We start from the raw sequence: 27329 nt of genomic DNA on the forward strand, positions 1-27329 counted from the left end.
TTAAAGAACTAGTGAAAGGGGAAGAAAAATGCTTTGTGAAGAACCTCCGCTCTGTGAATTTTACAAAAGTTAGCATTTCTTGTACTCTTTGAAGGACAAGAGAAGGACAGTGCCCAATTCCAAGTGAATCTAAATAAAAACAACTTGTTTGGTTATAAATAATTTGTTTATACAAAAGTTTCTTTTAACCTACTTGTTTTGTATTGCATGTGTGTTCTAGCTATGGAAGTATTTATAGGAGTAGGAAATACTGCATTATGATGATAATGTTTATGACATCTGTTTTTAAAAAACAGAAATTGTTTTGAAAATTGAGAAAGCATGTAAAGTAGATGTTCATGAATGAAATGCCCTGGCATGATATGATGTGATATGATAGTCTATTGTAAGTACTTGTAGAGACTGTCTTGGTCATAAACGATGGAGTAGTGCTAAATGTTTTAGCAACTGGCTCTTTTCCCCACCTTGCTCCCCTCCCCCAGAAAAACCAACTGGAAAAAATCCAAAACAAAATCGCTCTGGTTTTTCACATTTGACAATTAGCGTAAAGCAAATAGTTTCTCTACAGCCAATTTCAAGCTATAAATGTGACATCAGTACACTTGCAAAATTCCTGAAAATTTCTCAGTTCTCACATGCTTATCTGAGCCCACTCCAGTACATTACTGGTTTTAAGGAGAGAAACCCAACTCAATTTTATTCATGGGAAAACTGGAATTCTTGGCTAATATAATTGAAGAGATTAGGGACAGAGCTGACCCCAGACCTGGCTGGATCCATATTTCCTTCACCAACTCTTGGCTCTTAGCCAGTTGTCCCTCTCTCCCTCTCTATATACTGCAGTTACTCCAGAAGCTCCAGACCTAGGTTTTGGAGCAGAATTGGCTTAGATTAAGAATAGTAGCTCTAGCTCAGATTAGCTTGAAACATCAACCTACCACATGTTTGCCACTGCAAACATGGACAACTTAATATCTCTGTGGGCCAATTTCTTCATCTGTATGGTAGAGATAGTAATAGTATCTGTCACTGGGTTTTAGACGTTTAACAGATAAATACTCAATAGTTTAGAATTCTTGGCAAAGAGTGAGTAATCAGTCTTTTCATTAGCATCATCATTCTCAATTAACATCAGAAGAAATAAGTCTTTCTTATTCAGCTAAAGCCTGAGTATTGAACCTCATCTAACGATGTAGAAATCATGCTCATCCTTAATAGTTGTTCAGGCTGGGGGATTAGCTAATCTTTGGGTCCCGGGGGTCGTCGTTACTCACATTAAGTAGATTGAAAATGGGAAAAAGGTGATTCCCTAAAAAATGCCCTGATATACTTGACCTAAAATGAGAGCAAAAAATATATGTTAAAGAACAAGCCAAAATAATAATTACTATATAATATTTTTTAAAAATATAGTTTTCAAAAGAGTTATGTGAAATACATGTGATCACATCGAAGTTGATCTTAGTGACATGAAGCTATGCTTTGGGTAGAAAAATCAAGGTGACAAAAATTATCTATGTATAAATTCATGGAAAGTGCATTATAGTAGTTTCTTAAAATGCAAAGACCATTGGTATTTGTGATCTCATAGGAAATTTACTCTAATTAACAAAGATATAATAATATCTGTCAAATTCAGCACACTTTTGTTTTAATCATTGCAGAGAGGTAAACTTACCAGTGTCTGAAGTTTTACTGCATTACTTGGTTACTTGAATTATTTATTCCATATTTCTAATTGTGTAGTTTCTGTTAACTAAATGTGCTCTTTCCCATCGTATCTCTTTCTCTCTCTGATGTGTATTTAAACACATGTAATAGAAAGGTGTGATGAACAATGGTCTTTATTTGTGAGGAAATATCCACTAAGACGTTTTTCATTAAACTTTCAAATGATAAGTTTAAATAGTTGCAAAGGGTGTAATTTTCAACATTGTTTCAATACTGACGTTAAAGGTAAAAGTTTTCTCATTCTTATTATGAATTTGTCTAATGACATCTTATAATTATTTGATACTTATCATCTACTTTAAAAATACAAGAACGATAATCTTAATTAAAGCCAGTAGAAATGGTAAGTCTGTTGTATTGGAACCACGACCCACTCCTTTCACCACCTCTCAGTTTAGTGTGACGGAAGCTCTACTCTGAATGGATGGAGCCAAGAACATAGAGCTCTTTCTATGTCTAGATTCTAGTCAAGAACTATAGTATGTGTCTTTGGGGGAAGAAAGCTGCTAACGTTTCTTATCCTCCCCAGTTCCCAACTCCATGTTGCTAGAGCTCTATTTTTCAGGCCTGAATCTTGTTTTCATTAAGCCCCTTGATAAAGCAAAAGTTCCAAGAGATTTGAATCTTGTTTTCACCAGCCCCATGCATAAAGCAAAAGTTCTATCTCACATGCAGCAGACTAGGAATCATTGGACCCCAATTACCTTTGCCTCAGATGGAGCATGGGTGGAGGTCCCATGCCAGGAGGCACAAGTCATAAAGACCAGAAATTAGCACCTCTGCTTCATGCCCCAATTGTAAAACAGGGGTGTCACTCCAAAAGAATTTAGTGACTATCCCTGCTCTTAGCATTAGCACTGAGATTTTGTGCAGGTAGAGAGTAGAAAACTCTGAAGCGCTCCAAAGAAAAACCAAATTTATTTGAAATAGAACATAGTGTGGGGAAGTTTAAAATTATGGATGCTCTGAAAACAGTGGTGATTCGAGATAAGTAATTAAGAGGAGGCTAGTCTCTCTGAGAGAGGAGCAAACTAAACTGCAAACCAGCTAGAAGTTTACCAAAGACAACCTGGTAAAGAGACAATTAAAAATAGCTCTTTTGGGATCGGAACAAACTTGGAAGATTGGCCTCCAAGCTTAGCTCTCTGAAGGAGTCAGAATTTGCTCAGGTTAAACCGTGGAGCAATTTATGCCCTATACATTGATGACACAACAGAGCATTAAGCCAGCAATGTATGGAAGCTAATATCTCAGTGTGATACCAGTAGAGGTGGACAACTTAGCGGAGAAAATAGGGCAAGGGGCAAAATGAACCCTGCTAAAGCCCTTGTTATCCCTGTTTACTGTGGACATGCCAAGGCTACATCCTCTGAGGAATGACAACAGAGGCTGCATATTGTGGGAGAAAATAGATTTTACTCAAGTATTTCAACAAAGTCACTCAAAAATTAAAAAGCAAACAGCAACAAGCTTCAGGTTAAGGCGAGAGATCATTGTCACAAATGTTGAGTTTTCAGTAAAAGATTATGATACATGCAAAAAAACAGAAATGTATAATTCACTTATAGAAACACAGGAGGCCATAGAATGCCTCCTGTGAGAGGAATGTGATGTTCAACTGTGCATCGATTTTTTTTTCAACATTTATATTGGCTTCAGGGGTACAGGTTGGTTTATACAGGTTTGTTCCAAAGATAAACTGCATGTCCTGGGGTTTGATGTATGTATTATTTTGTCACCTAGGTCATAAGCATAGTACTTGATAGGTAGTTTTCAATCTTTACCCTCCTCTCATCTTCCGCACTTGAATAGGCTCCAGTGGCCCTTCTTCCCTTCTTTGTGTCCATGTGTACTCAATGTTTAGCTCCTACTTGTAAGTGAGAAGGTGCAATGTTGGTTTTCGATTCCTGTGTCAGTTCCCTTAGGAAAATGGCCTCCAGCTCCATTTGTGTTGCTGCCAAGGACATGATCTCATTCTTTTTTATGGTTGTGTAGTATTTCATAGTGGATATATGCCTCATTTTCTTTATCCGGCCTACCATCGATGGGCCTTTAGGTTGACTCTGTGTCTTTGCTATTGTGAATAGCGCTTTGATGAACATACGCATGCATGTGTCTTCACAGTAGACTGTATATACCCAATAACGGAATTGCTGGTTCAAATTGTATTTCTGTTTTAAGTTCTTCGAGAAATTGCCAAACTGCTCTCCACAATGGCTGAACTGATTTACATTCTGACCAGTAGTGTATAAACATTGCCTTTTTTCTGCAGCCTTGCCAGCATCTGTTATTTTTTGGTTTTTAATAGTAGCCATTCTGATTAGTGTGAGATAGTATCTCATTGTGGCTTTGCGTTGCATTTCTCCAATGATTAGTGATGTTGAGCATGTTTTCATATGCTTGTTGCCTGTGTATATGTCTTCTTTGAAAAGCGTTCATGAGCAGACAATGCTCATTGAACATTTTAACAAGTAGAGACTATCAATGGGTAAAAACCATGAAAAAACCCTAACGAACTGAAATTTTGGCGTTGAGCACACAATAACTGAAATGGAAAAATATAGTATAAGGGCTCAAGGGTAGATTAGAGAACTGCAAGAGAAAGAACCAGTAAATTTGAATATAAATTAACAGAAATTATGCAATCCGAAAAACCAAGAGAAAATGAAAGAAAGATGAACAGAGCCTAAGAGAAATATGAGGCATTTTACCAAAATGTAAGGAAGGAAAAACTAATGGCTGAAATTCCTCAAATTTGGTTAAAAGTTAATGTGCATATACAAGAAGCTCAACAAACTCTAAGTTGGATATACACAAATATATCTGCATCCAGACACATCATGTTAAATATGATAAATACCAGTGATAAAGGCAAATTCTGGAAAACAACAAGATAAAAATGTTTTGTTACATAAAATAGAACCACAGTATGATTAACAGCTACCTTATCGTCAGAAACAATATAGGCAGTTTTCACTGTAGGCCAAAAGAAAAAAAAGGGTCAACCAAGAATCTTTGTCCAGAAAACTAGTTTTAAATGCTGTATTTCAAAATTAAAGGCAAAATGAAAACATTTCCAGAAAACAAAAACAGAGAATTTGTTGTTGCCAGTATGCATACCTTAAATACTAAAGTAGAATTTTCAGGTGGAAAGCAAGTGACCTGAGTCAGTATTTCAAATCCACATGAAGAAACAAAGTATGCTGATCAAGGTAGTTGTGTAACTATAAAACCATCATAAGGGCATATTTCTCTTCCTTCTATAATCTGTTTTAAAAGTTTGTAAAACAATATATAAAATTATATTTTTTAAGCCAGTAATACTTAGAAATGTAATATATTCAACAATAGTCACACAAAGGAGGCAGATGGAAGCAAAACTGTATGATGGCAAAGAAATGACACCAGATAGTAACACAAATCCATAGGAACAGGTGAAAAGAATTAGAAATTATAAATAAAAACATGATTAGTCTCTATTTATAGAACAAACTATAGAAACATACTTTACCTTTTTTCCTCTCATCTCCTTAAAGACATACAATTATCTTAATTAATAAATATAACAATGTGTTATTGGGTTTGTCATGCATAGAAATGTGACGTATGTAACAATAATAGCACAGAAAGGAGGAAGTGGGAATAGACCTATATAGGAGAAACCTCTTATATATCACTGGAATTCAATTAGTATAAATATGAAATAGATTTTGATGTTCAGAAATATTTAGTAAGCCATAGAGCAAATGAAAAAATACTATGAAAAATGAGGAATGATTAAAGGAAGTAAATATTATACTAGAAAATATTCATCAGTGTAAAAGAAAGAGAAACAGCAGAACAACAAAGACATTAGACATATAGAAAACAAGGTAAAATCGTGTACCTGAATCCAACTATATCAATAACATTAATTGTGAATGGATTAAAAAATGTAATCAAAAGGCAGAGATTGTGAGAATAAAAATGAAGATAAAACTATATGCTGTCTACAGAAAACACTCTTTTAAATTCAACAGAAACAATTAGCTGAAACTAAAAGAATAGAAAATATATACCATGCAAACAATTGTAAACAAGAAAATAAAAGATTTGGACAACTGTAAAGGAACTAGACCTAAGATACTTCAGCAAAACATTCCATTTAACAGTTGTGAAATAGATGTTTTTCTCTAGTGCACTAGAAATATTTTCCAGTATAGATCACAGTCTAGGTGATAAGAGAAACCCAGATAAATTTAAAATGATGGAAATTGTGCAGTGTATGTTTTCTGAATATAATGGTTTCAAATGTAGAGAGAAAAAAATTGCGAAAATCATCAATATGTGGAAATTAAATAATACACATGTAAATAACCAAGATATCACAAGAAAATTACAAGGGCAATTAGTCAATACTTTGTGTTTAATAAAAGTAAAACAAAGCATACCAAAACTCATGGCAGGTAAGTAAAGCAGTGCTTAGGAGAATATTTATAAGTTGTAGATTCCTATATATTTTAAAAAAATCTCAAATCGATAACCTAGCCTTATACCTTAAGACACTGGAAAAGAAGAGCAAATTAAACCCAAAGCAAATAGAATGAAGCATATAATAAAAACTAAAGCAGAAATTAATGAACTAGAGAATATAAATAAAGAAAACCAATAGAGAAAGTCAGGGAAAGCAAAAGTTGGTTCTTTGATAAAATCAGGAAAATTAAAAATCTTTAACTTGACTGACCAAGAAAAGGAGAGATAGGCTGAAATGACTAAAATCAGGAATGAAAGATGAGACATCACTCCTAATACTATGAAAATAAAAAGAATTAAAAGGCAATACTGTGGACAACTATATTTCAACAAATTAGATAACTTAGATAAAATAGAAACCTTTCTAGAAGACACAAACTACCAACACTGACTCTAGAAAAAAGGAAAATATTTGAATACCTCTATAGGAATAAAGAGATTGATTAAGTATTTAAAAACATTGCCACAATTAAAATCGGGCTCAGATGGCTTCAATATTGAATTATAACAAAAATTTAAAGAAGAATTAGTACCAATTTGTCACAAATTCTTTCAAAAATGCAAAAGATGAAGGAATGCTTTCCAACTCATGTCTACGAGATGTTCGTAGACATTACAAGAAAACTACCGACCCAGCTTTTTCTATGAATACAGTCACTGAAAAATACTCAACAAAATTCAATTACACTAAATCTGACAGCTTTAAAATGGGATTATATTCCATAACCAAGTGAGATTAACCCAGAAACAAGGTTAATTTAACTTCCCAAAATAAATTTCCTTAATAATAATAATAATAATAAACCATGATAATATAATAAAGAGTAAAAGACACACGATCATCTTAACAGATGAATAAAAAGCAGTTGATAAAAGTTGACACACATACATTACACAAAATATTCCACAAACTAGAAACAGAAAAAAACTTAAAATCCACAGCTGACATCGTACTCGCTGAAATACTGAAAGCTTACCCCTAAGATCGGGAAAAAGACAAGGATGCTCATCATTATCATTTATAGTCAAGACAGGGAATTGTTGCAATATAATCAGTTAAAAGGCTTCCGGATTGGAAAGAAAGATGCAACATTGTCTCTATTTGGATACAGCATGATCTTTTATTTAAAAATTCTGCAAATCTAAAAATTATTAAAAATAAGTTTAGCAACTTTGCAGGGTGCAATAATAATATACAATAATGGATTGTGTCTCTTTACAGTAGCAATGGACAAACTGAAAATAAAATGAAAAAATCCCACTTATAATAGCTTCGAAAAGGAAAAAATACTGATAAATTAACTTAACATAAGATGTGCAAAGTTCGTATTCTGAAAACTACAAAAGATTGTTGAAAGAAATTAAAGAAAACCTTGAAAAATGGAGCTATGCTTGTTCATAGATTGACTTTGTAGTCGATATGCCAGTGTTCTCCAAATTGATCCATAGGTTCAATGCAGACCTTATCAAAATCCCAATGGACTTATTTTCAGAAACTGAGAAGCTGATTCTAAAATTTATATGGAAATTTAAGGGGTCCAGAATAGTGAAAAAAATGATGAAAATGGAAACCAAATTTGGAGGACTTACACTTCCTGATTTCAAAATCTACAAGTTACCACAAAACTGAAGTAATCAAGACTATTTTCACTGGCATAAAAATGGATCTATATGCCATTGGGACAGGATTATAAGACAAGAAATAAACTTTTATATGAATCAGTTTATGTTCAATTGATTTCCAACAGGAGTACATAGGCCATTCAATGGGGAAAATAATAGTATTTTCAACAAATGGTGCGAAGACAACTAGATAGCTACATGCAAAGTAATTAAGTAGCACAACTGCATCACATTACAAAAATTAACTCAAAATGGATCAAAGAACAATATTCCATTTTGGAACATTGGATCACGCCAAAAAAGAAATCCACACCCGTTAAGAGTTACTCCTCATTTCTTCCCAACTCCTGAAACCTACACGGTCACTAATTTCCTTCTTGTTTCTACAAATAGATTTTTGTTATGTTATATAAATGGAATCATACATTATTGTTTTGTGAATTACTTCTTTCACTTAGTGTGTTTTCAAAATTCATCCATGCTCTCACATGCAGCAGTACTCTATTACTTTTTATAGCCTAATAGCACTCCATTGTCTGAATATGCCACATTTTATCTATCCATTTATCAGAGAATGGAAATTTAGGTTGTTTCCACTTTTTGACTGTTATAAATAACGTTGATATAAACATTTGTGTACAAATGAACATTTGTACAATATGGACATATATTTTTACACCCCTTTGTATGTAGCTGAAAATGGAATAGATGGGACTTATGATGACTCCATGTTCAGCCTTTTGAGGAACTGTCAAATTGTTTTCTAAAGTAGTTGCAACATTTTACATTCCCAACTGCAATGTATGAAGATTCCAGTTTCTTCACATCCTTGTCAACACTTGTTATTGTCTTTTTAATAAAAAAAAAAGTACTAATTGCAATCACTGTAGTATGAAGTGATATCTCATTTGGTTTTGGTTTTGTTTTGAAACAGAGTCTTGCTCTGTTGCTCAGGCTAGAGTGCAGTGGGATGATCTTGGCTAAGTGCAACTTCAACCTCTGGGGTTCAAGTGATGCTTCCACCTCAGCCTTCTGAGTGGTTGGGACTACAGGTGTGCACCATCACACCTGACTAACTTCTGTATTTTTTGTAGAGATAGGGTTTTGCCATGTTGCCCAGGCTGGATCTTACTCATTCTTTCTGCATCACCTTGGGGTTCTGAGTGTCTCTTCACTCTCTGGCCGAGAGGGCTGGGAACTGCTTTTCTGCTTTTCAGCAAAATCTAGGCCTTGTTGACAGGTGCTCTCGTGGCTCACCTCCATGTGCCAGGGGGCTGGCTATTTTTCAATGATTGCTTATCCTTTTGATGTCATATCTAAGAAAGCTTTGTATAACCTAAGGATTCTTCCAAGAGTTTTATAGCTTCAGCTCCTGGATTTTGTTCTTAGATCTACTTTGCATTAATTTTTGTTTATAATGTGATGAAGTTGTGCACCTTAATTACTTTGCATGTGGCTATGTAGTTGTCCCAGCACCATTTGTTGAAAATACTATTCTTTCTCCATTGAATGGTCTATGTACCCTTGATGAAAACCAATTGAGCATAAATTGATTCATATAAAGGTTTATTGCTGGTCTTGCAATTCTATTCCAATGATACGTAGACCTATTTTTGTTTTTATGCTAGTTCGGATAGTCTTGATTACTTTAGTTTTGTAGTAATGTCCATATAAATTTTAGAATCAGCTTCTCAATTTTTGCAAAGAATTCTGTTGGGATTTTGATAAGGGTTGTATTGAACCCATAGATTAATTTGGAAAATATTGCCATACCAACAACAAATCAATCCATACACAAGGATATTTTTCCATTTCAACATTTCTGGAACTTCCTTCAACAACATTTTTTTCTTCTTTCAACAATCTTTTCAGAATATAAATTTTGCACATCTTAAAATTAATTCCTAAATATTTTTCCTCTTTGATGCTATTGTAAGTGGGATTATTTTTCATTTCATTTTCAGTTTGTTCATTGCTAATGCGTAGAAACACAATCTATTAATGCATTATTATTATACATGTTGTAAAATAATATATAGTTAATTAGGAGGGCACTGATTGATTATTGAATATACTTATCATCACATTTATCTTTAATGGACTAAAATGTTGCATTTTCTGTGCAGATATGACACTACAGAAAGAAAGTCTGGAAGGAATTCCACTCCAGACCCAGAATCAGAAACCTTTGAAACCTCAGGACAATATATCACGACCCATCCACGGTCCTTTAGTTTTAAAAACCAATTTTGAGGAAGAAGAGGAAATAGATAAACAAAATGGTTAGTAGACCTTTTCTCAGGTTTATAATGAGCATTCAGAAACCTCGCGACATTTTCTACATATATGTTTAAGTATAGAGATTTATGATGAAATATATAAGGCAGATTTTGCTGAGAACATTACTTGAATTGTATTAAACAAATTTAATTCGTTATGTTCTAATTTGTTCTATGTCTAACATATTTATGATCATTTGGATTGGAAATTTTTTGTTGTGTGATGGTTGGGAGACATATCTGATGCTTAAATATATACAGATGTATATATTAGTATATATAGAGAGATACTAATAAGTTCCATTTTTTATATAAATTGTTTCTAAACCACATTGATGCACATGTTTCTATTTATATACATATGTATTAATAATATATTAGCTTCACATTTAATCCTTGAGTTACAGAGGTCTATGTAATAGTTAATAATCTATAAAGCACTGTCATCTGCATTATTCTAGGTCATCCTCACAAGAGTATGAACAAGTTTAGAATCCAGGTTTTTGCAGTTTTGTTCATCCTCTGCCTCCCATGTCCACCCAGCACAGTGGTGCCAGAAGGTATGTATATACAAGATAAACATGAAGAAAAATAAACTCTCACTCTGTCTTTGTGCTGGAATGTGTCCTTCTGTGGGTCACAGGCCACCATAGTTTCTGTGCTTAGGAATACACAGAGCTACTTATTACTGTTTCTGTGTGCTGCAGCTCCATGTCTCTCATGCCTACATCAACCTCCAAATAAACATACACCATCTCAACATTGAGTCTATACATTCAGCATCTCATTTCAAAGTACATATTACATAGTCCTTTCTTTTCTCTTGACTGATCCTCTTTAATACTTAAAATGTAGCAACTTGAAACTATTACTAGTATGTAAAATTATTGACTTTAAACATATAAAAACATAATCTATCCATGAAAACAGTATTTGGGGTTTTTCTTTCTAGTTTATAAATTTTCAGATTATTTGGCTTTGGGAAAATTTAATTTTAAAAATGTATCCTATAGATGCTTCTAGTTTATGGACAATGACTCCTGAAGAAATTGAAGAAAAAAGAGCAATTGTGGAGATGTGTCATAAATCTGGTAAGAAATCAAACATTTTTTGTATTTTATAATACTTGATGTGATCAATATACTAACTATTACTTTTCTTATGGTCGATTAGGAGAATACTACAGATTTCATACTCCTCCAGGTATTTCATCCTCGAAAAGTGTGGCCCGTATATCAGAGAAAGAGTCAGAAAAGACGTTGGAAAGTGGCAGTGAATTGCAAAACGGTAAGAAATGAAAAGGTAGCATTCATAGTGATATATAAGAGATACTTGGTGTGATAGACTGAATTATTTAGTATGATGTACAGAAGAATAAAGTGATAAATAATACATTGTAATTGAGAGCTAGAAAAAAGTGTTTGTATTGGATGACCCAAAGCTGCTATTAATGGGGTTATGTTATCCTAGAGAAATGACAGAATGAATAGACTTCATAACACACATGACACTACACACTCCATGGGGTAATCCTGTAAATAATTTGCTTTTACCATTTTATTTGTCTTTGAGATAAATCACCCCTGTGAAAGAGGTCTAGATTTTTTTTTCTGAATAGAAAAGTAAGCCTAGCCCAAGAAGAAGAGATCACAGAATGACGCTAGCGGCAGGACAAAGATTATTTGGTCATTGAATGAGAGTCTTCTGTGGACAAGGCTATTTCAGGGTCCGTGCTGGAGGACAAATCAACGTCTCTGTGTTTTATGGCGCTTACTTTTGGAGAATCTGATTTATTGTGGATGAACATCCACAAGATCCTGTGCAAGTCTGTTTGTAGCGAACTATTCAAACGTGTGGCGGTAGGTGGCAGCAACACACCATCAGATGGAGAAGAGTCTGCAAGACTTGGGAGCCATATAGGGAAGGACAGATTGCAAGGCTGCACTACTCAGAGGAGAAAAAACAGAAGGAAATAAAAACAAAAGAAAAAAATTAGTTAACAATGAACATTAAAGATGGCATATTGACCGGGCGCAGTGGCTCAAGCCTGTAATCCCAGCACTTTGGGAGGCCGAGGCGGGTGGACCACGAGGTCAAGAGATCAAGACCATCCTGGTCAACATGGTGAAACCCCGTCTCTACTAAAAATACAAAAAATTAGGTGGGCATAGTGGCCCGTGCCTGTAATCCCAGCTACTCAGGAGGCTGAGGCAGGAGAATTGCCTGAACCCAGGAGGCGGAGGTTGCGGTGAGCCGAGATCCCGCCATTGCACTCCAGCCTGGGTAACAAGAGCGAAACTCTGTCTCAAAAAAAAAAAAAAAAAAAAAAAAAGATGGCATATTATGAAGACTATTGTATGTACTTTTGCTTTGTATTATGCTTTCAAGGCTTTTATTTTTAAATAGCTTCAGTTAATTCCTATATACCCTTCACCTAGATTTCCTTCAAATATTAGCATTTTACCATATTTGAATTTTCACTCTCTCTAAATATACAATTATAATTTTCTGAACTGTTTAAGAGAATAAGTTATAGAAATGATATCGCTTTGCTTTTACATAACTGTAGTATAAATGTAAAAATCAGAAAATTACCACTGAAAACAATATCATTCACAACCTTCTTTTCCCATAAATTTTACCAATTATACCATTAATGTTCTTTATAGTAAAATTAATGTTATCCCCTGGTCTAGGATTCAATCCATAATCACACATTGCATTAGGTTGTCATGTCTCTTTTATTCTGCTTCTGTTTATTTTAGAATAAAATTATCTAGAAGTGCATGAGGAAAGCCGAGAGTATTATTTATCAGTGTAATTAGCATTTTGTAGTGTTAATACATTTTATGTGATTGTTCATGGTGAACAGATAAAATCAAAAGCAATATTACAAAATTCAGTATATGAGAAACATATCCATATGTTTAGTGTTGACTAAATACATACAATAGTGTTAGATAGCTTAAATTTTTTAATTGCCATTGAATAAATAATCCAAATAGGAGAATATACTCACTTCTTTTTTTTTTTTTTTTTTTTTTTTTTTTGAGACGGAGTTTCGCTCTAGTTACCCAGGTTGGAGTGCAATGGCGCGATCTCGGCTCACCGCAACCTCCGCCTCCTGGGTTCAGGGAATTCTCCTGCCTCAGCCTCCTGAGTAGCTGGGTTTACAGGCACGCGCCACCGTGCCCAGCTAATTTTTGTATTTTTAGTAGAGACGGGGTTTCACCATGTTGACCAGGATGGTCTTGATCTCCTGACCTCGTGATCCACCCGCCTCGGCCTCCCAAAGTGCTGGGATTACAGGCTTGAGCCACCGCGCCCGGCCTATACTCACTTCTTTGTTGACAATTACAGAATTTAAAACTCATATATTTATTAATTTATTGTTTATTAGATCACTGTTCAAACAACACTCGCATTAACTTGAAAGCTTTTTTACTTTCATCATGAATTCTACCATAAATTTCTTATTTAAGCATCTAATAATTTCTGGAGTGACTTTTTCTTCTTCTTATTTCTAGAAGATAGTCTTACAGTTCCGACAAAATTTAGCCAATATGAAAGACAAGATGAAATAAAAACATCATTGCAAAGGAAACCAGGGACTGACATTGCTGCTTCTGAAAATGGAGGTGAGTTAATATATTACTGATTGACTGAATCTATCACCACATAATAAATGTCTGAATTTTATCTTTTACCATATTTGAATTTTCACTCTCTCTAAATATACAATTATAATTTTCTGAACTGTTTAAGAGAATAAGTTATAGAAATGATATCGCTTTGCTTTTACGTAACTGTAGTATAAATGTAAAAATCAGAAAATTACCACTGAAAACAATATCATTCACAACCTTCTTTTCCCATAAATTTTACCAATTATACCATTAATGTTCTTTATAGTAAAATTAATGTTATCCCCTGGTCTAGGATTCAATCCATAATCACACATTGCATTAGGTTGTCATGTCTCTTTTATTCTGCTTCTGTTTATTTTAGAATAAAATTATCTAGAAGTGCATGAGGAAAGCCGAGAGTATTATTTATCAGTGTAATTAGCATTTTGTAGTGTTAATACATTTTATCTGATTGTTCATGGTGAACAGATAAAATCAAAAGCAATATTACAAAATTCAGTATATGAGAAACATATCCATATGTTTAGTGTTGACTAAATACATACAATAGTGTTAGATAGCTTAAATTTTTTAATTGCCATTGAATAAATAATCCAAATAGGAGAATATACTCACTTCTTTGTTGACAATTACAGAATTTAAAACTCATATATTTATTAATTTATTGTTTAATAGATCACTGTTCAAACAACACTCGCATTAACTTGAAAGCTTTTTTACTTTCATCATGAATTCTACCATAAATTTCTTATTTAAGCATCTAATAATTTCTGGAGTGACTTTTTCTTCTTCTTATTTCTAGGAGATAGTCTTACAGTTCCGACAAAATTTAGCCAATATGAAAGACAAGATGAAATAAAAACATCATTGCAAAGGAAACCAGGGACTGACATTGCTGCTTCTGAAAATGGAGGTGAGTTAATTTATTACTGATTGACTGAATCTATCACCACATAATAAATGTCTGAATTTTATCTTTTACAACTAATTTTTCTTTTTTTGACCATGTCATGGTTAACACAGGGAGTTGGAGGTACATTACAAAATCAGATGCTTTCAGAGACTAAAATGTCTACCAAATACCTTGCGTGAATTTGTGTTCAGTGTGTAAGACATTCCATTTTCCATATTTTAATGAGAAACCTGATGTGTGTGTGCCTGTGTGTGTGTGTGTGTGTGTGTGTGTGTGTGTAGGCTCGACTCCAGACTGTAATGAATTTAGGTGTCATGTATGTGCTGTAATATACTATAACAGAGCTGTAAATGAAAGAGGCACTTAATAAGTCATTTGAGTAAGTCTGCTTTAAAGCAGCTGTATTCAAATATATATCATGTGTGCCAACACATCACATTCTAACTGTGTATTATAGCTTAAATATTTTGGAACTGCTTTTTAGCATAAACATGTTGGAAAATCAATCCTTTGACTGAAAATTCCAGGCATTTGTTTTAAAAATATAGAGAGAGTTTGTGGGGAGATTGAAAGGTGTGACTGGTGGGAACAATGTGCATGAAGATCAGGAAGGGAGTTGAGAGCAGGTGTCAGTAAGGACCAGTATATCTTAGGCATATTGGTGATACTTTCTGCTGTCCTGGTGTCAGCCATTTTCTTCTGTGTATGCTTTTTTCTTTTTTCTTCTGGTGCTAAAGTAATTTGATTCTTTCTTCTTATATCTGCAGCATTTTAGTCTAGCTGGCATTGTTTAGTTGCCTTGAAGTAATCAGTTTAGCTGCAAATTAGAAACACTGCTAGTTTCTCCCATCGGAGTTCCCACTGTCTATATAACCTGTATAAGTGGGATCCACTTAACCTGAGCAATTCTAATTGGACATTTTGTTGAAATATTATTAAATCCAATTGCCTTCTGGTTAATCAAAAGTTATTTTCAACCATTGATAAACTAATGACTTCATATAAAAGTAAACTTTCCTTCACATTGTGACATTAGTAATATATTCCCTACTTTGTTGGGTGTTAGAAAATGTGAGAATGTCATTATACAGTCATTAGTCTATCTACCATCCTTTTGGTGTGGTTGTTCAACCAGTTTATTACTGTAATATCGTTATAAATTACTATCATAAACTGGTTGAACAACCATACCAAAAGGATGTTACAAGAATTCCATCATCTGGCATTCTAGATTCTGGCATAGTTAGGCTTATTGATTTTCCAGGCATCATACTGTTCTCTGTGTCACTAGATAAAAGAATCTTCTGGGTATATGTATATGATAGATATATCTAAACATATTCAGACCCCTGTATTCATAAGACATCTTTGAAATGAAGGTGATCAAAAATTGAAATTATAATTAATGAGTTAGTGTTCAATTTCAAGAAAAATACTTGAGGTATTGTCTTAGTTTTATTTTAATGTGTTATACACTTTAATAAAGTTCACAGATCTGGAGTGAATAGCTTGTTAAAATTTTACGTGTGTATGTATCAATATAACCACATTTATGGTACTCCAGATGGCTCCTTCCCTCCAAGTCAGTAGTCTTCTCCCAATGGTAACCACTACCCTGCTCACTCTTACTATAGGCTAATTTTGCACTTTTTGGCATTTATATAACTGGAATTATGCAGTTTGAACTCTTTTAGTTTGGATTCTTTTACTTAATGCTCTTTTTATGAGACTGACCATGCTGTTGATTGTAGCAGTAGCCTTTTTATATTGCTGTAAATATCTACAGACAGATAGATATATGCCACATATATACACACATATCTATATATAAGATGTATACTATATATATGTATGTATATATGAAAACATGGGCATTTCTTCTCTGTATATAGTCTATACATATACACACAGTTGATACACACACAAACCCACACACGATTGATTCTTGTTATTCCTGGTAGCTACGTTCCATAAAGCTGACATGAACCCTGAATTAGCAAACACTGAATCATTGCTCCTTGGGGAAATACGTACACACACACATATACATACATCTCACAGAGATTATAATCTTAAATCGTAGAAATTACTCATCCTGGTATATTGTTTTCTTTATATTACAAAAGAGAAAACAAAGTTAAGAAGTGTTAAGTGACTCTCCTGAGGTTCCCCCACCGACAAGCCTCAGAACTTGGATTAAGATCCCTTCCACCTCTCCCCAGAGTCAGAGCTTCTTGCACTGTGCTGTGCTGCCCCCTCCTGTCTCCAGCCATTCTCTGGTCATCTCTGTATGAACTGAAATGAGCATTGTTAGACCTCAGCTAGAAATGTGTGGGTCTAACAACTCAAAGTTTTCACCACTCTTTATACGTTTGTAAACAAATAAACAAACAAAAAACAACACACGAAAGCACCATGAGTATCGATACTGAGATTATGATGAACAATATTTCCAGTGTGGGACTATTGTTAACATTCCTTCTTGCACATGTCTTCTAAAGGCCATAAGCCCTCCTTTTCTTTGAGATAAGCTTGCTCTGTATCCTAACCCACAATGAGAATTTTCAGTCCTTTAACTTTAGCCTTTCTGGTGGGGGGCTAGTGGCACATCTTTGTAGTTTTAATTTGTATTTCCCTGATGACTCATAATGTTGAGCACCTTTTCATAAACTCATTGGCCATTTTGACTTTCTCTTTTGTCTGGTGCGTTTTTAAGTCTCTAGTCCATCTTAAATGTGTTTTTTTCTCTTATTGATTTCTCTAGGTAAATCTGGATACTTTCTGCCAACCTACTGTCCTGTTCACTAATTCTCTTCCTCTCTTCTCTTCAATCCATATTTTAAATTCTAAATTTGTTTGACCTTTTTATTGATTTTCTACTTAAATTCTCTATCAGTTCTCTATTTTGATAATGTTTCTGTTATTTTTTCCAACTTCTTGTTTGATAACACTGGGATATCTCTCATTTTCCTCAGGTTTTTGCTCATTTGTTCTGTCTTACTATGCCTTTCTGATATTTTATTTGCTACTGAACATTATAGATAAAAATTACATGGTGTATGAATGATGTTGTTTTTTAAGAAAGAAACTTTCCTTCTGGCAGGCAGCTAGACTATCAGCTGGCCACCTTAATTCTGTGAAGGACTGGTTTTGGGCTTTATTAGGGGTGATACGTTAATTTTCATTTCTTTGAAGGTATAGTCCTCATTCCTAGGATATGACCCTCACCCCTACAGCATTGCTTTACTGGGTTATCAACTGAGACATGGGGTGTTCACCAAGATATCTCTACTCTGGTGAGGCTTCTGTGCCAAATTTTACCTCCCGAGCTGTATGTAGATGCTGAAATCTCTGACCAGTTTTTAACCTCCCAGATGCTGTTTTGCTGAAATCCTAGGGTTCCATTGTGTGCATGAAAAATGTGGGAGTCGGGTAATGACCTAAAGGGAGTTTTAGTTTTATGCCTATTTCAGGGGAACTTCTTTGTTGTTCTTCCTTTTTCATTTCCCCCCTCAAGTTCAAGCCAATTAGACAGTCCCAGACTTTTGGCTCTTTTTTACCTCCTTGGTGTCACTTTCTGCTTGTTCTTTCCTTACATGATGAACTAGACATGCTTTCAGTGAGAAATCTGTAGTGAGTGTGGAGTGTAACGCCTTCAGGGAAGAAAACCAGGGTGAATGTGAACGTACAATTGACTCTGTGTCCCTCCATTGCTCTCAGGGATGACACGAGCATGCGTTGGGTTGTTTTCCAATCAATGTGTTTTGGCATTTCATAATTGATTTTGGGATGAAAGTTATTCTGATAAAAGCCATTTTTGTCATGGCAGAAACCAAATTTTTTTTTTTTAACGTTTTCATCACTGTTTTTGTGTAAGCTCCTTGAGGCCAGGAACTGTATATAATCAATCGCTATAGATAAATATCTGTAGTAGAATGCCTGGCACATTATGTGTACTCAGTAAATACTTGCAGAATAAATGATGATATGTTTAAATGCATTGAATGACTGGGTGAATGTAGACATATTTATAAAATTTACAGTTAATTGAAAGTTAATTTCTTGGAACAATTAACCATATCTTACAGTGTAATCTCAAACAATAAGAAGCATACCTTCTTACATTTAGTTACACAACATTAAATGGTGGCTTTTCTTTGAGTTGGGGAAACCCAACATGATGGAGTTTGTGAGGGGAAGATATAGTGGGTGTTTTGGCCAAATGTTTCACAACAATTTAGGAGTTTTCACTAGACGGTAAACTCACATTGGATTATTAGAAGTAGTATGGAAAGATAATTAAATGAGATTTAAAGTTCTCAGTAGCGGGTCTGATACCTAGAAAATTACTCCATGAATGGCAAATATTATTATACTAGTTTCGCTGATTTCTCCACAACTTAGTTCACATTTGGGTGTCATTTTTAAATAAGGTTATTTGACACACACACACACACACACACACACACACACATATATATATACACTTTTTTTTTTTTTTTTTCCTTTTGAGACGGAGTTTCGCTCTTGTTACCCAGGCTGGAGTGCAATGGCACGATCTCGGCTCACCGCAACCTCCGCCTCCTGGGTTCAGGCAATTCTCCTGCCTCAGCCTCCTGAGTAGCTGGGATTACAGGCACGCGCCACCATGCCCAGCTAATTTTTTGTATTTATAGTAGAGACGGGGTTTCACCATGTTGACCAGGATGGTCTCGATCTCTTGACCTCATGATCCACCCTCCTCGGCTTCCCAAAGTGCTGGGATTACTGGCGTGAGCCACCGCCTCCGGCTGACATAAAATTTTATGCTAAGAAAAGGTCACTTGTACGGTAAAGGAATTTGGAATTTTGTATGTAATATTTAAAGCAACTATGAATATTTATCCTGGAAAATAGAAGACCTTGGGGAAACATGAAAACTGCTTTAAGAGTTCTGAAGATTTTATATGGAAGATAAATTACATTTACTTTGAGTATCTCTAAAGGGTGGGACTAAAGATGATTATAAATTAAGGAAAACTTTGTTGACTCTGTGAATTTTCTTGCAATTATGTATATGTAAGTTTACATACTGTGTATTCATATACATATATATAGATCCACATATATTAATCTAAACATATAAATGTATGGAGACAGGTATGGTATCACAGAGAAGTGTCCAAACAAAGGTGGACAAACGGGGTGTTGTAGAAAATATTCCTGTATTGAAAGGTAGTTTGTATCAGTTTCTGCCATCATTGCCACTGACAGAAAGGTTTTGTCATAGGAGGTGACTGTTACGTTCCACAGAGGAACATGTTTCTTGGAAGGAAGAAAAAGGAAGCTTTCATGAAAGACAAAGAAATCACCATATCAAAATGTTCAAATGCTAAAGGTAATGAATTCTATAATTTTGATTCATTTGTAATTTGGCTAGACGAGTTAAAGATAAGGTTGCTCGTTATAAAAACCAGTATAAGAGGAATGGTAATAAATCCACATATACACTGAATAGGAATCAAGAGCTCTAAGGTTCCAGTCCTGGCTCTGTCCATAATTGTATGACCATGACAATTTTTCCTTATCTGAAAAATAGCCTGTTGAACTGTATCATTTCTAGGAGTATTGCTAGTTCTAAAGTTACTGGCTCTCTTAAATGGTAATACCAAGTGCTTTAATATATAATATCAGTGTAAATGAATTTTCTTAGAAAATATTTTGAAAATTTTAAAGAGTTTAATCTTGAAAAGACTTGTATATTTTATACTTGTTGCTAACCCTAGTCTGTGAATAATCAAGACATGTGATAAAATATATCCACTATAGTTTTACACTACCTTTAACTGTGCTTAGAATCCACCATGTGGTGTCTCTCTGCTGAGTGCCCCTCAGTCACAGACTAAAAATACAGCTGTCCTGTAATTAGGGAGCTTCACATACCCTCAATCAAAATGCAAACCCATTTTATCTACTATCTCTACCATTAAATATTCTCAAGCATAAGAAAGGGAACTAGTGATCGAATTATTTCTGCGGAAAATTGTAAATCTTTCTCTCATTTTATCACATAAAGATGGAAAGGTTTTGCCCAATCCATCAAAGAAACTCTTAAAGCTATACTAATACAGTAGCTGCCAGCTAGGTATGACTGTTTAAGTTAAAGTTGAATAAAATAAAAAATCAGTTTTTCATTGGCACTAGCCACATTCCATGTACTCAGTAGTCACAGGAGGCTAATGGCTGCCATATTGAACAGCACAGATTTAGAACATTTTCATCATTGTGGAAAGCCCTACCAAGGAGTTCTGCTCCAAAGCATGTAACAAGAAGTTAGTTCTGCTTCAAAGCATATGACAAGTTAAAGTTGTTACATTTAAAATATGTTCAGAACCCCAACTTAAATGGGACCATTCAACATAAAAATTTAAAACCTTTTAAAACTTTTGTATGGAGATATTAAAAATATTGCCCCATTTTTTTATTTACATATTGAAAATAATGGCTATACTTTCAGAGTTTTATTTTGTTACTGATGACATTTGGAAATCCATGTGGCAACTAGGGAATGTTAATGATGCTTTCCTCACAATTAATAAACATATATATCATTTTAAAGAACTGTTCCCATCATGTAATGTTTGAATAGTGAAATACTAACTGAAATTGTTTTTAAAACTAATATTGACGTTTTATTTTCTTAATTTCCTTTAAAAGATAACAAGGACAGTGCTCATCCAAAGCATTCCCTAACTACCCGACTAGTACTTACAACGCATGTATTAAATGCTACTGAGAATATCAATATGAAGTGCAGAGAGGATCCCTCTTCAAGTAAGACATTAGCTCTATCACTTTTTGGCCTTAGGTATATTTGTCTTGCCATGGATTTGTATTGGTTATTTGAAACAGAATTTTTAAAAAGAAAGGAAAAAAAGGTTTCAAAATTATTCAGTACTAAGAATTAAAGATACAATATCCTCCACTAACTGACAATGAACTGTGATGTAGGTCCTAGTGCATTATATGCTTTCCCACTAGTTTAAATTTGGGTCTTAAAATTAATAATATGCTACCTTTTTGGAAGATTCACTAGCATAACATTTTAAATTTCACCCATAGTGGAATAATGCATTGACAGCTTTTTATGACATTTTGGATTATTTTTTATTAGTTTGGCTTCTCCTTGACATTCAGTTCAATGAGCTACTTCTCTTGATACAGTGAAGACTTGTGAATCTTCCTGATCCCTTCCCTTCTTTCTTTTGTTCCTTATTTTATGTATTGAACCCCTAAAATATTCTTGGATCGCAGCCTGACACTGATAGGAATAATTGTGATTTGCCTCCAAGAAGCCCAGTTTAGTAGCTCTTGTTAAAAATATGGATTCCAAATCATTGGACTGGCAGCCTGGGAGTAGGGCAGGGCCATGATGTTTGAGGAAGGGACAGTGAATCAGATCTTTATTGAGGGCTTAAAGCTTAAACTGAGAGAGCACAGAAAGATGTATTAGTCTACTGTAGAAAACTAGTATAATCTACACTGCACATTTGGTGATCAGTTTCTCTGTGCAGTGGTCACTTGTGATTTTCAGAAGCCCCGCACAGTGAAGCGACAGAATGCCCCCTCTACAAAATTGTTTGAGAATTCTCTGGAGATATGTACCATAGAAATTCCTGAAAAATTGAGAATATCTATAAAATTTTTGATGTGAAAATATGCAAATAAAAAGTGAAAATTTAATATTCTTAGAACTTACAAATTCTGATTACTTAGTCTTGACTAAACTCTCTGTACACCCAACTTAAGTCCTTAAAAGAAAAAGGTAAAATTCACTGAAAGTATTTTACGTTAATCCAACTTCTTAACAAGTAGTAGTTTTGGCTAAAAAGTACAAAAAGATTCATGTTGAAAATAATGATTCTAAAACTACTTAATAATAGCATTATAATAATATTTATAATTATATTTTGAATGCAATTTTATGTTCCGTTAAAAGAATCCACACATTCGTTTGGAGAAAAGTATTTTTCTTTGAGGAAAGCTACTTATTGAAGGTCATCTCATCAGTCTACTTCCAAGATAGATTTTTTTGGCCCTTAAAAATAATTCACCTTTTTTTCTAAAAAGTAAAGTATTAGGGTAGTACATTTATCTTTTACTCTTGCTTGACATGTGAATGCACAGATATGTAATTATCACCCACAATAATTTCAAAGATAAAAGCATCTCTTAAAGAAACTGTAAAATTTGTATCTTTTCTAAGTGAATGGTGTCCAGCCAAGGAAGCCTCATTTTAAAGGTGTGAAAAAAAGAAAATGGATTTATGACGAACCAAAGAACTTTCCTGGCTCTGGAATGCAGAGAGGTAAAGTGTCCATACATTTGATATTTCTAAATTGTAATTTTAAAAGAGAGTAATGTCAGATATCTTCTACCTGAAAAACAAATTAGTGTCATGTGACATAGATGTTACTTTAGGTGTCAACTCAACTCTAAACTTCATTATTTTGGCTTCCATTATGCCATCAAGCACTTACAGTGCAATATGTTATTTATGGGTGTGAAACCAGCCTGTGTTTTATTCCTCACTCCCTCCTGCCTTTCGTTACAGCAGTACAGACCCCAGGTCCCCAAAATAAAATGAGTTACCATCGCAATAATAAAAATCGAAATACTGAGAACGCATCTTATGTTCACGTTGAAAGAGATGCCGTCAGGAGTGTCTCGTTGAATGCACCTCCCCGCAGCAGGCCCACACAGGGGTCCTACAATGAAGTCCATGTTAACAAGGAACCCAAACCCAACGTCAGTCCAGGTGAGAGGTCCTTTCTTGATGTGATTTACTTTTGTCTGTGGTTGGCATTCCCATGGAATTTTCTGATGGCTTGGCTAATCTTCACTGCTACCTACTCCCCTCTTCTTTTTCCTGGCCATCACCACCATAGAAACTAGTGAGAAGATTTCTTCCATGTGCACTCCTGCACGTGATTTAAGGGATGTGGAAGAAAACTCACGTTGTGAGTGCAATGACTTCACATTGCACCTCCCTAGAGGGTTTTTCTTCTTCTTTTATCAGAGCACTGCACTTTGTTCCCCCTGGACAGCTTCATGTCACTCTGGAGGACTGTTTTTAAATGGCTGACATTTTCTTGTTCCATTAACTACATTGTTCAGTTATCACCGTCAGACTAGTGCCTTGCCATTTCTGTAGGCCTTCATGATTATTTTCTGAAAGGGTTAGTTTGGGGATTAACTGCCATATTTTTGACAACCTCTCATCCCTCTCACCATGTATAGATTGCTTCTATGTCATTTCATCATGTAATAGGCAGAGTCATAGTATATGTCTGGAAGTACAAGGCTACCAGGGAGAAGAGAACCAAATCTCTTTTTCTTCCTGTTTCTCAGATGGATTTTGCTCTTTTGAAGTTGAGTTTCATTTCTTTCAACTTAACAAACTGCTGCTCAATTCTGTATGATTTCATGTTTGTATTTTTCCTTGTTCATGGTCTGATTAGTGGAGTTCTGAATATTTTGTACTTTCGGAAGCATAAGACTATATCTTTCTTAGTTTCTTTTATAATTTAAGAAATATATACACCTACCATGTACCCACAAACAAAATGTTTATATACATTTACTATGTACCCACACAAAATGTTTATATACACTTACTATGTACCCATAAACATTTTGTGTTTGTGAGTACGTAGTAGGTGTATATAAACATGTTGTTTATGGGTACATAGTAGGTGTTTCCTATACAATTTAAATAGACATTTGCATTATTTGAATTATTTTTCTCTTTTCTTTAGAATGATATAGGAATGTGTATATGTAAATCAGAATATTCTTAGGTGAAACTGGCTTTTAATTTTATTTATTATTATTATTTTATTTATTGTTATTATTGTTTAACTGCAAGTGGATGGCTGTGAAGAATACAGTGAGTACTAGAACAGTTGTCGATGTCTAGATTTGTATGAAGGTGCCAGAGTTTATACTCTGTATTGCTTTTGCACCATTAGCGCAAATGTCAACACAAGAGAAAAGCAAATTATTGGTATTGTGGATCATGTTTGAGAATACAGCTGCATAGTAATATTTGAAAACACAAATATAACATTGTTAGATAGTATTAGAAATGTAGCTATGTCAGAGAAAAATAAGTATTGAAGGACCAGGTCAGGATATAAATGCTTTGGCTGTCTGGGATAGTGAGTTCACTACTTCATCATGCTACTTAGTGCAACCATGGAAGTCACTTCATGGAAGGACACAGGACTTGGGCTGTACCTTCAAAGTTTCACAGTTTTTAAATAAAAGCTCAAACAGACACTAGCAGAACTTATGTAAAACTATGATTAAGCCATGCAGTGAAAATTTTTATTACGTTTAGATATCATACTCTCTTGTATCTTATCTTTATTTGAAGCACTGAACAGCCAATTAATAATCTGTAACCATGTTCACTTATAACTTAAATTGTCTTAATAAACTCACTTGTATCCCTGATGCCTTAGCTTTGAAATGGTAAAATAAATTCCTTAGAGAATAGCTTCCCCCCGAGATGTTTATAACTTTGAAACACCCTTGGAATATGATTTTAAAGTTCTAAAATATTTAATCCTGGATTCTTTTCCCTCAGACAAATATATATCAACATCATATAATGGTTCAGCCTGGCCAAAACGAATTCCTTCTTCAAAAACATATTCAAAAAGTGAAAAGATATATCCAGGTAACTATTTATAAGTGGTTTTAATGTATTATGCAATTCTGAAAATGAATAAGTTTTTAAGTGCAAGGAATATTTTAGAAAACATGAAGATAAATAAAAATGTCAAGATATATATGCACATTTAATTACTTGGAGTTTAGTAGTTATCATGTCTACTAGTAATTTAATTCGACTGTTTTGCTGTGTTCCTCTTTGCCTATTTTTACGTTGTTACCAGAACAGGTTTTTATACAGTTCTCTCCTGGGCAACAAACAGTAATTGCAGCAAGTATGTAATATGTTAGATGAATTTTTGGCTGTGCTACAAAGCAAATACATTAAACTGTGTCTTAACACAAGACGTTAAGGCTTTGCTATATCTACCATAGACAAATTGGCTGGTACAGGCTGACAGGACATCCAAGATATTTTCTTTACATGTTTATAAACCATGGAATTTTAAAAGACAACATAATCCCTCTGGTTATTATCTCTAAGTTTAAAAGCCAACAGCTGCTAAACCAATTGAGAATGCTAAGAAAACATAATTTTGTTTATATTTACCATAAGAATTCCCTAGACATTTTCTGAGTACAATCCATGCTTTCTTTGCAATCCTGGTAGGCACTTCTTCTTTCTCCTATGGTATACATTAGAGGTTAGTGTACTCTCTTAGACAAACTGTTTTTTATTTTTTCTTAAATTTGCTGAAGAAAATTTTGTTCCAAACACAGTAGCTAGCTTGAACATGGAAATTGCTCATCTTTTCTTGGCTAGTTGCCATTTTATTCTGTAGTGAACAATTGAATGGAATCATTTGATAATTATTTATTCTCAGTCAGTGTCCAGTGATGCCTTTGACAACTGATTTGGCCACTTTAAACGAAACTTTGGTCAGCTTTCTTTAGAATGTCTAGCCTATGTATTTATGACCTGCCTTTTATTTGAAGTCTTGAAAAGCCACTTGCTAATAAATTGTTTTTAAATAGTTTAATAAATATTTTACTTGAATATTTGAGTCAGTACACACAGGCTAATTTGCGTGTGTGTATATTTCAGAAAAGAAGAAGACAATTTATAATGGTTATAAGGGTAAAAGTTCTTCAACTTAGTTCTTTCCTCTCTGGGGAAGAAAGAGAGGGCTTAAGGAAATGCCACAGCACACCGAATGGTAGCCCCTGGGATAATTTGTGTTGGTTGGGAGATTCTTTATCCTGACTACATACTGCATCCATTCTCATCCAAGGACCAAAGAGTATCCAAACCTACAAAAAAACAAAAGCAGGAACTCAAATATTCGTTCTTCAGGCTTAACATTTGTTAGTCATGTTTAAGACCTCCACAACTTGCTTTATAGGACCGTGTAAACTTGCAGTTTCATTACGGCTTTTAAAAAACGAAGTGGAGTTATAAGAAATCAGAAAATCACATACCCAGTGTTAGGGCTAGAATAATCTGTTAAGCGTGCTCCATATGGCAGTGCTATACTGAGCACTTTTCATGCCTAATTTTATTTAATCATCATAAAAACTGGCCAAATAGGTATAGTCTCTTGGCTTAACAGATAAAGAAAATGAGGTGTAGAGGCCAAATATCTTAGGCAATATAAAACTTCTCATAAGTGGCAGTTTCTGACTTTAAACATAGTTCTGTCTGACTCTAAAAGCGTCTCACAAAAAAATTAGACATGACATTTAAAGTATACTCCAGTGCTTTTTGTCATTTGAATGACCATGCATCAGACCTCCTGATCTGGCTTCTGCCCTCTGAGGGGCTAATTCTATCCCATCCTACCCCATAGACTTCTTTTCAAAGCTATTAAAGTTCTTCATATTTAGTAGAAGACTCCCTTTCCCTTTTAATTTACAGTATAGAGTGAGATATTATAGCACTTCTGAGTTATGTGTACTTCCATTAAATAA

At 34.3% G+C, this 27329-nt stretch overlaps 1 protein-coding gene across 1 annotated transcript; it reads left to right on the forward strand.

Moving 5' to 3' along the window:
• The first annotated feature begins 9994 nt into the window (after positions 1-9994).
• On the forward strand, positions 9995-26820 carry LOC135275232 (uncharacterized protein C12orf50 homolog). The gene is made up of 10 exons (XM_064376671.1): positions 9995-10148; positions 11159-11236; positions 11319-11432; positions 14595-14705; positions 19975-20082; positions 21402-21518; positions 22951-23052; positions 23299-23502; positions 25336-25428; positions 26765-26820. Exons 1-10 carry the CDS (start codon positions 9995-9997, stop codon positions 26818-26820), a joined length of 1137 nt encoding a protein of 378 aa, XP_064232741.1.
• The last annotated feature ends 509 nt before the right edge of the window (positions 26821-27329 follow it).

The sequence above is a fragment of the Aotus nancymaae genome, unplaced genomic scaffold, assembly GCF_030222135.1.
Source record: "Aotus nancymaae isolate 86718 unplaced genomic scaffold, 86718_ANA_hifiasm-v0.15.2.pri h1tg000016l, whole genome shotgun sequence".
Lineage (NCBI taxonomy): Eukaryota > Metazoa > Chordata > Mammalia > Primates > Aotidae > Aotus > Aotus nancymaae.

Excerpts from the sequence above, each read along its gene's own strand:
- LOC135275232 (XM_064376671.1), top strand. The coding sequence starts at position 9,995 with ATGACACTACAGAAAGAAAGTCTGGAAGGAATTCCACTCCAGACCCAG. Across the intron at positions 14,706-19,974 it reads TGCTGCTTCTGAAAATGGAG|GAGGTGACTGTTACGTTCCA; the intron begins GTGAGTTAATTT and ends GTTTTGTCATAG. Across the intron at positions 23,053-23,298 it reads TGGCTCTGGAATGCAGAGAG|CAGTACAGACCCCAGGTCCC; the intron begins GTAAAGTGTCCA and ends CTTTCGTTACAG.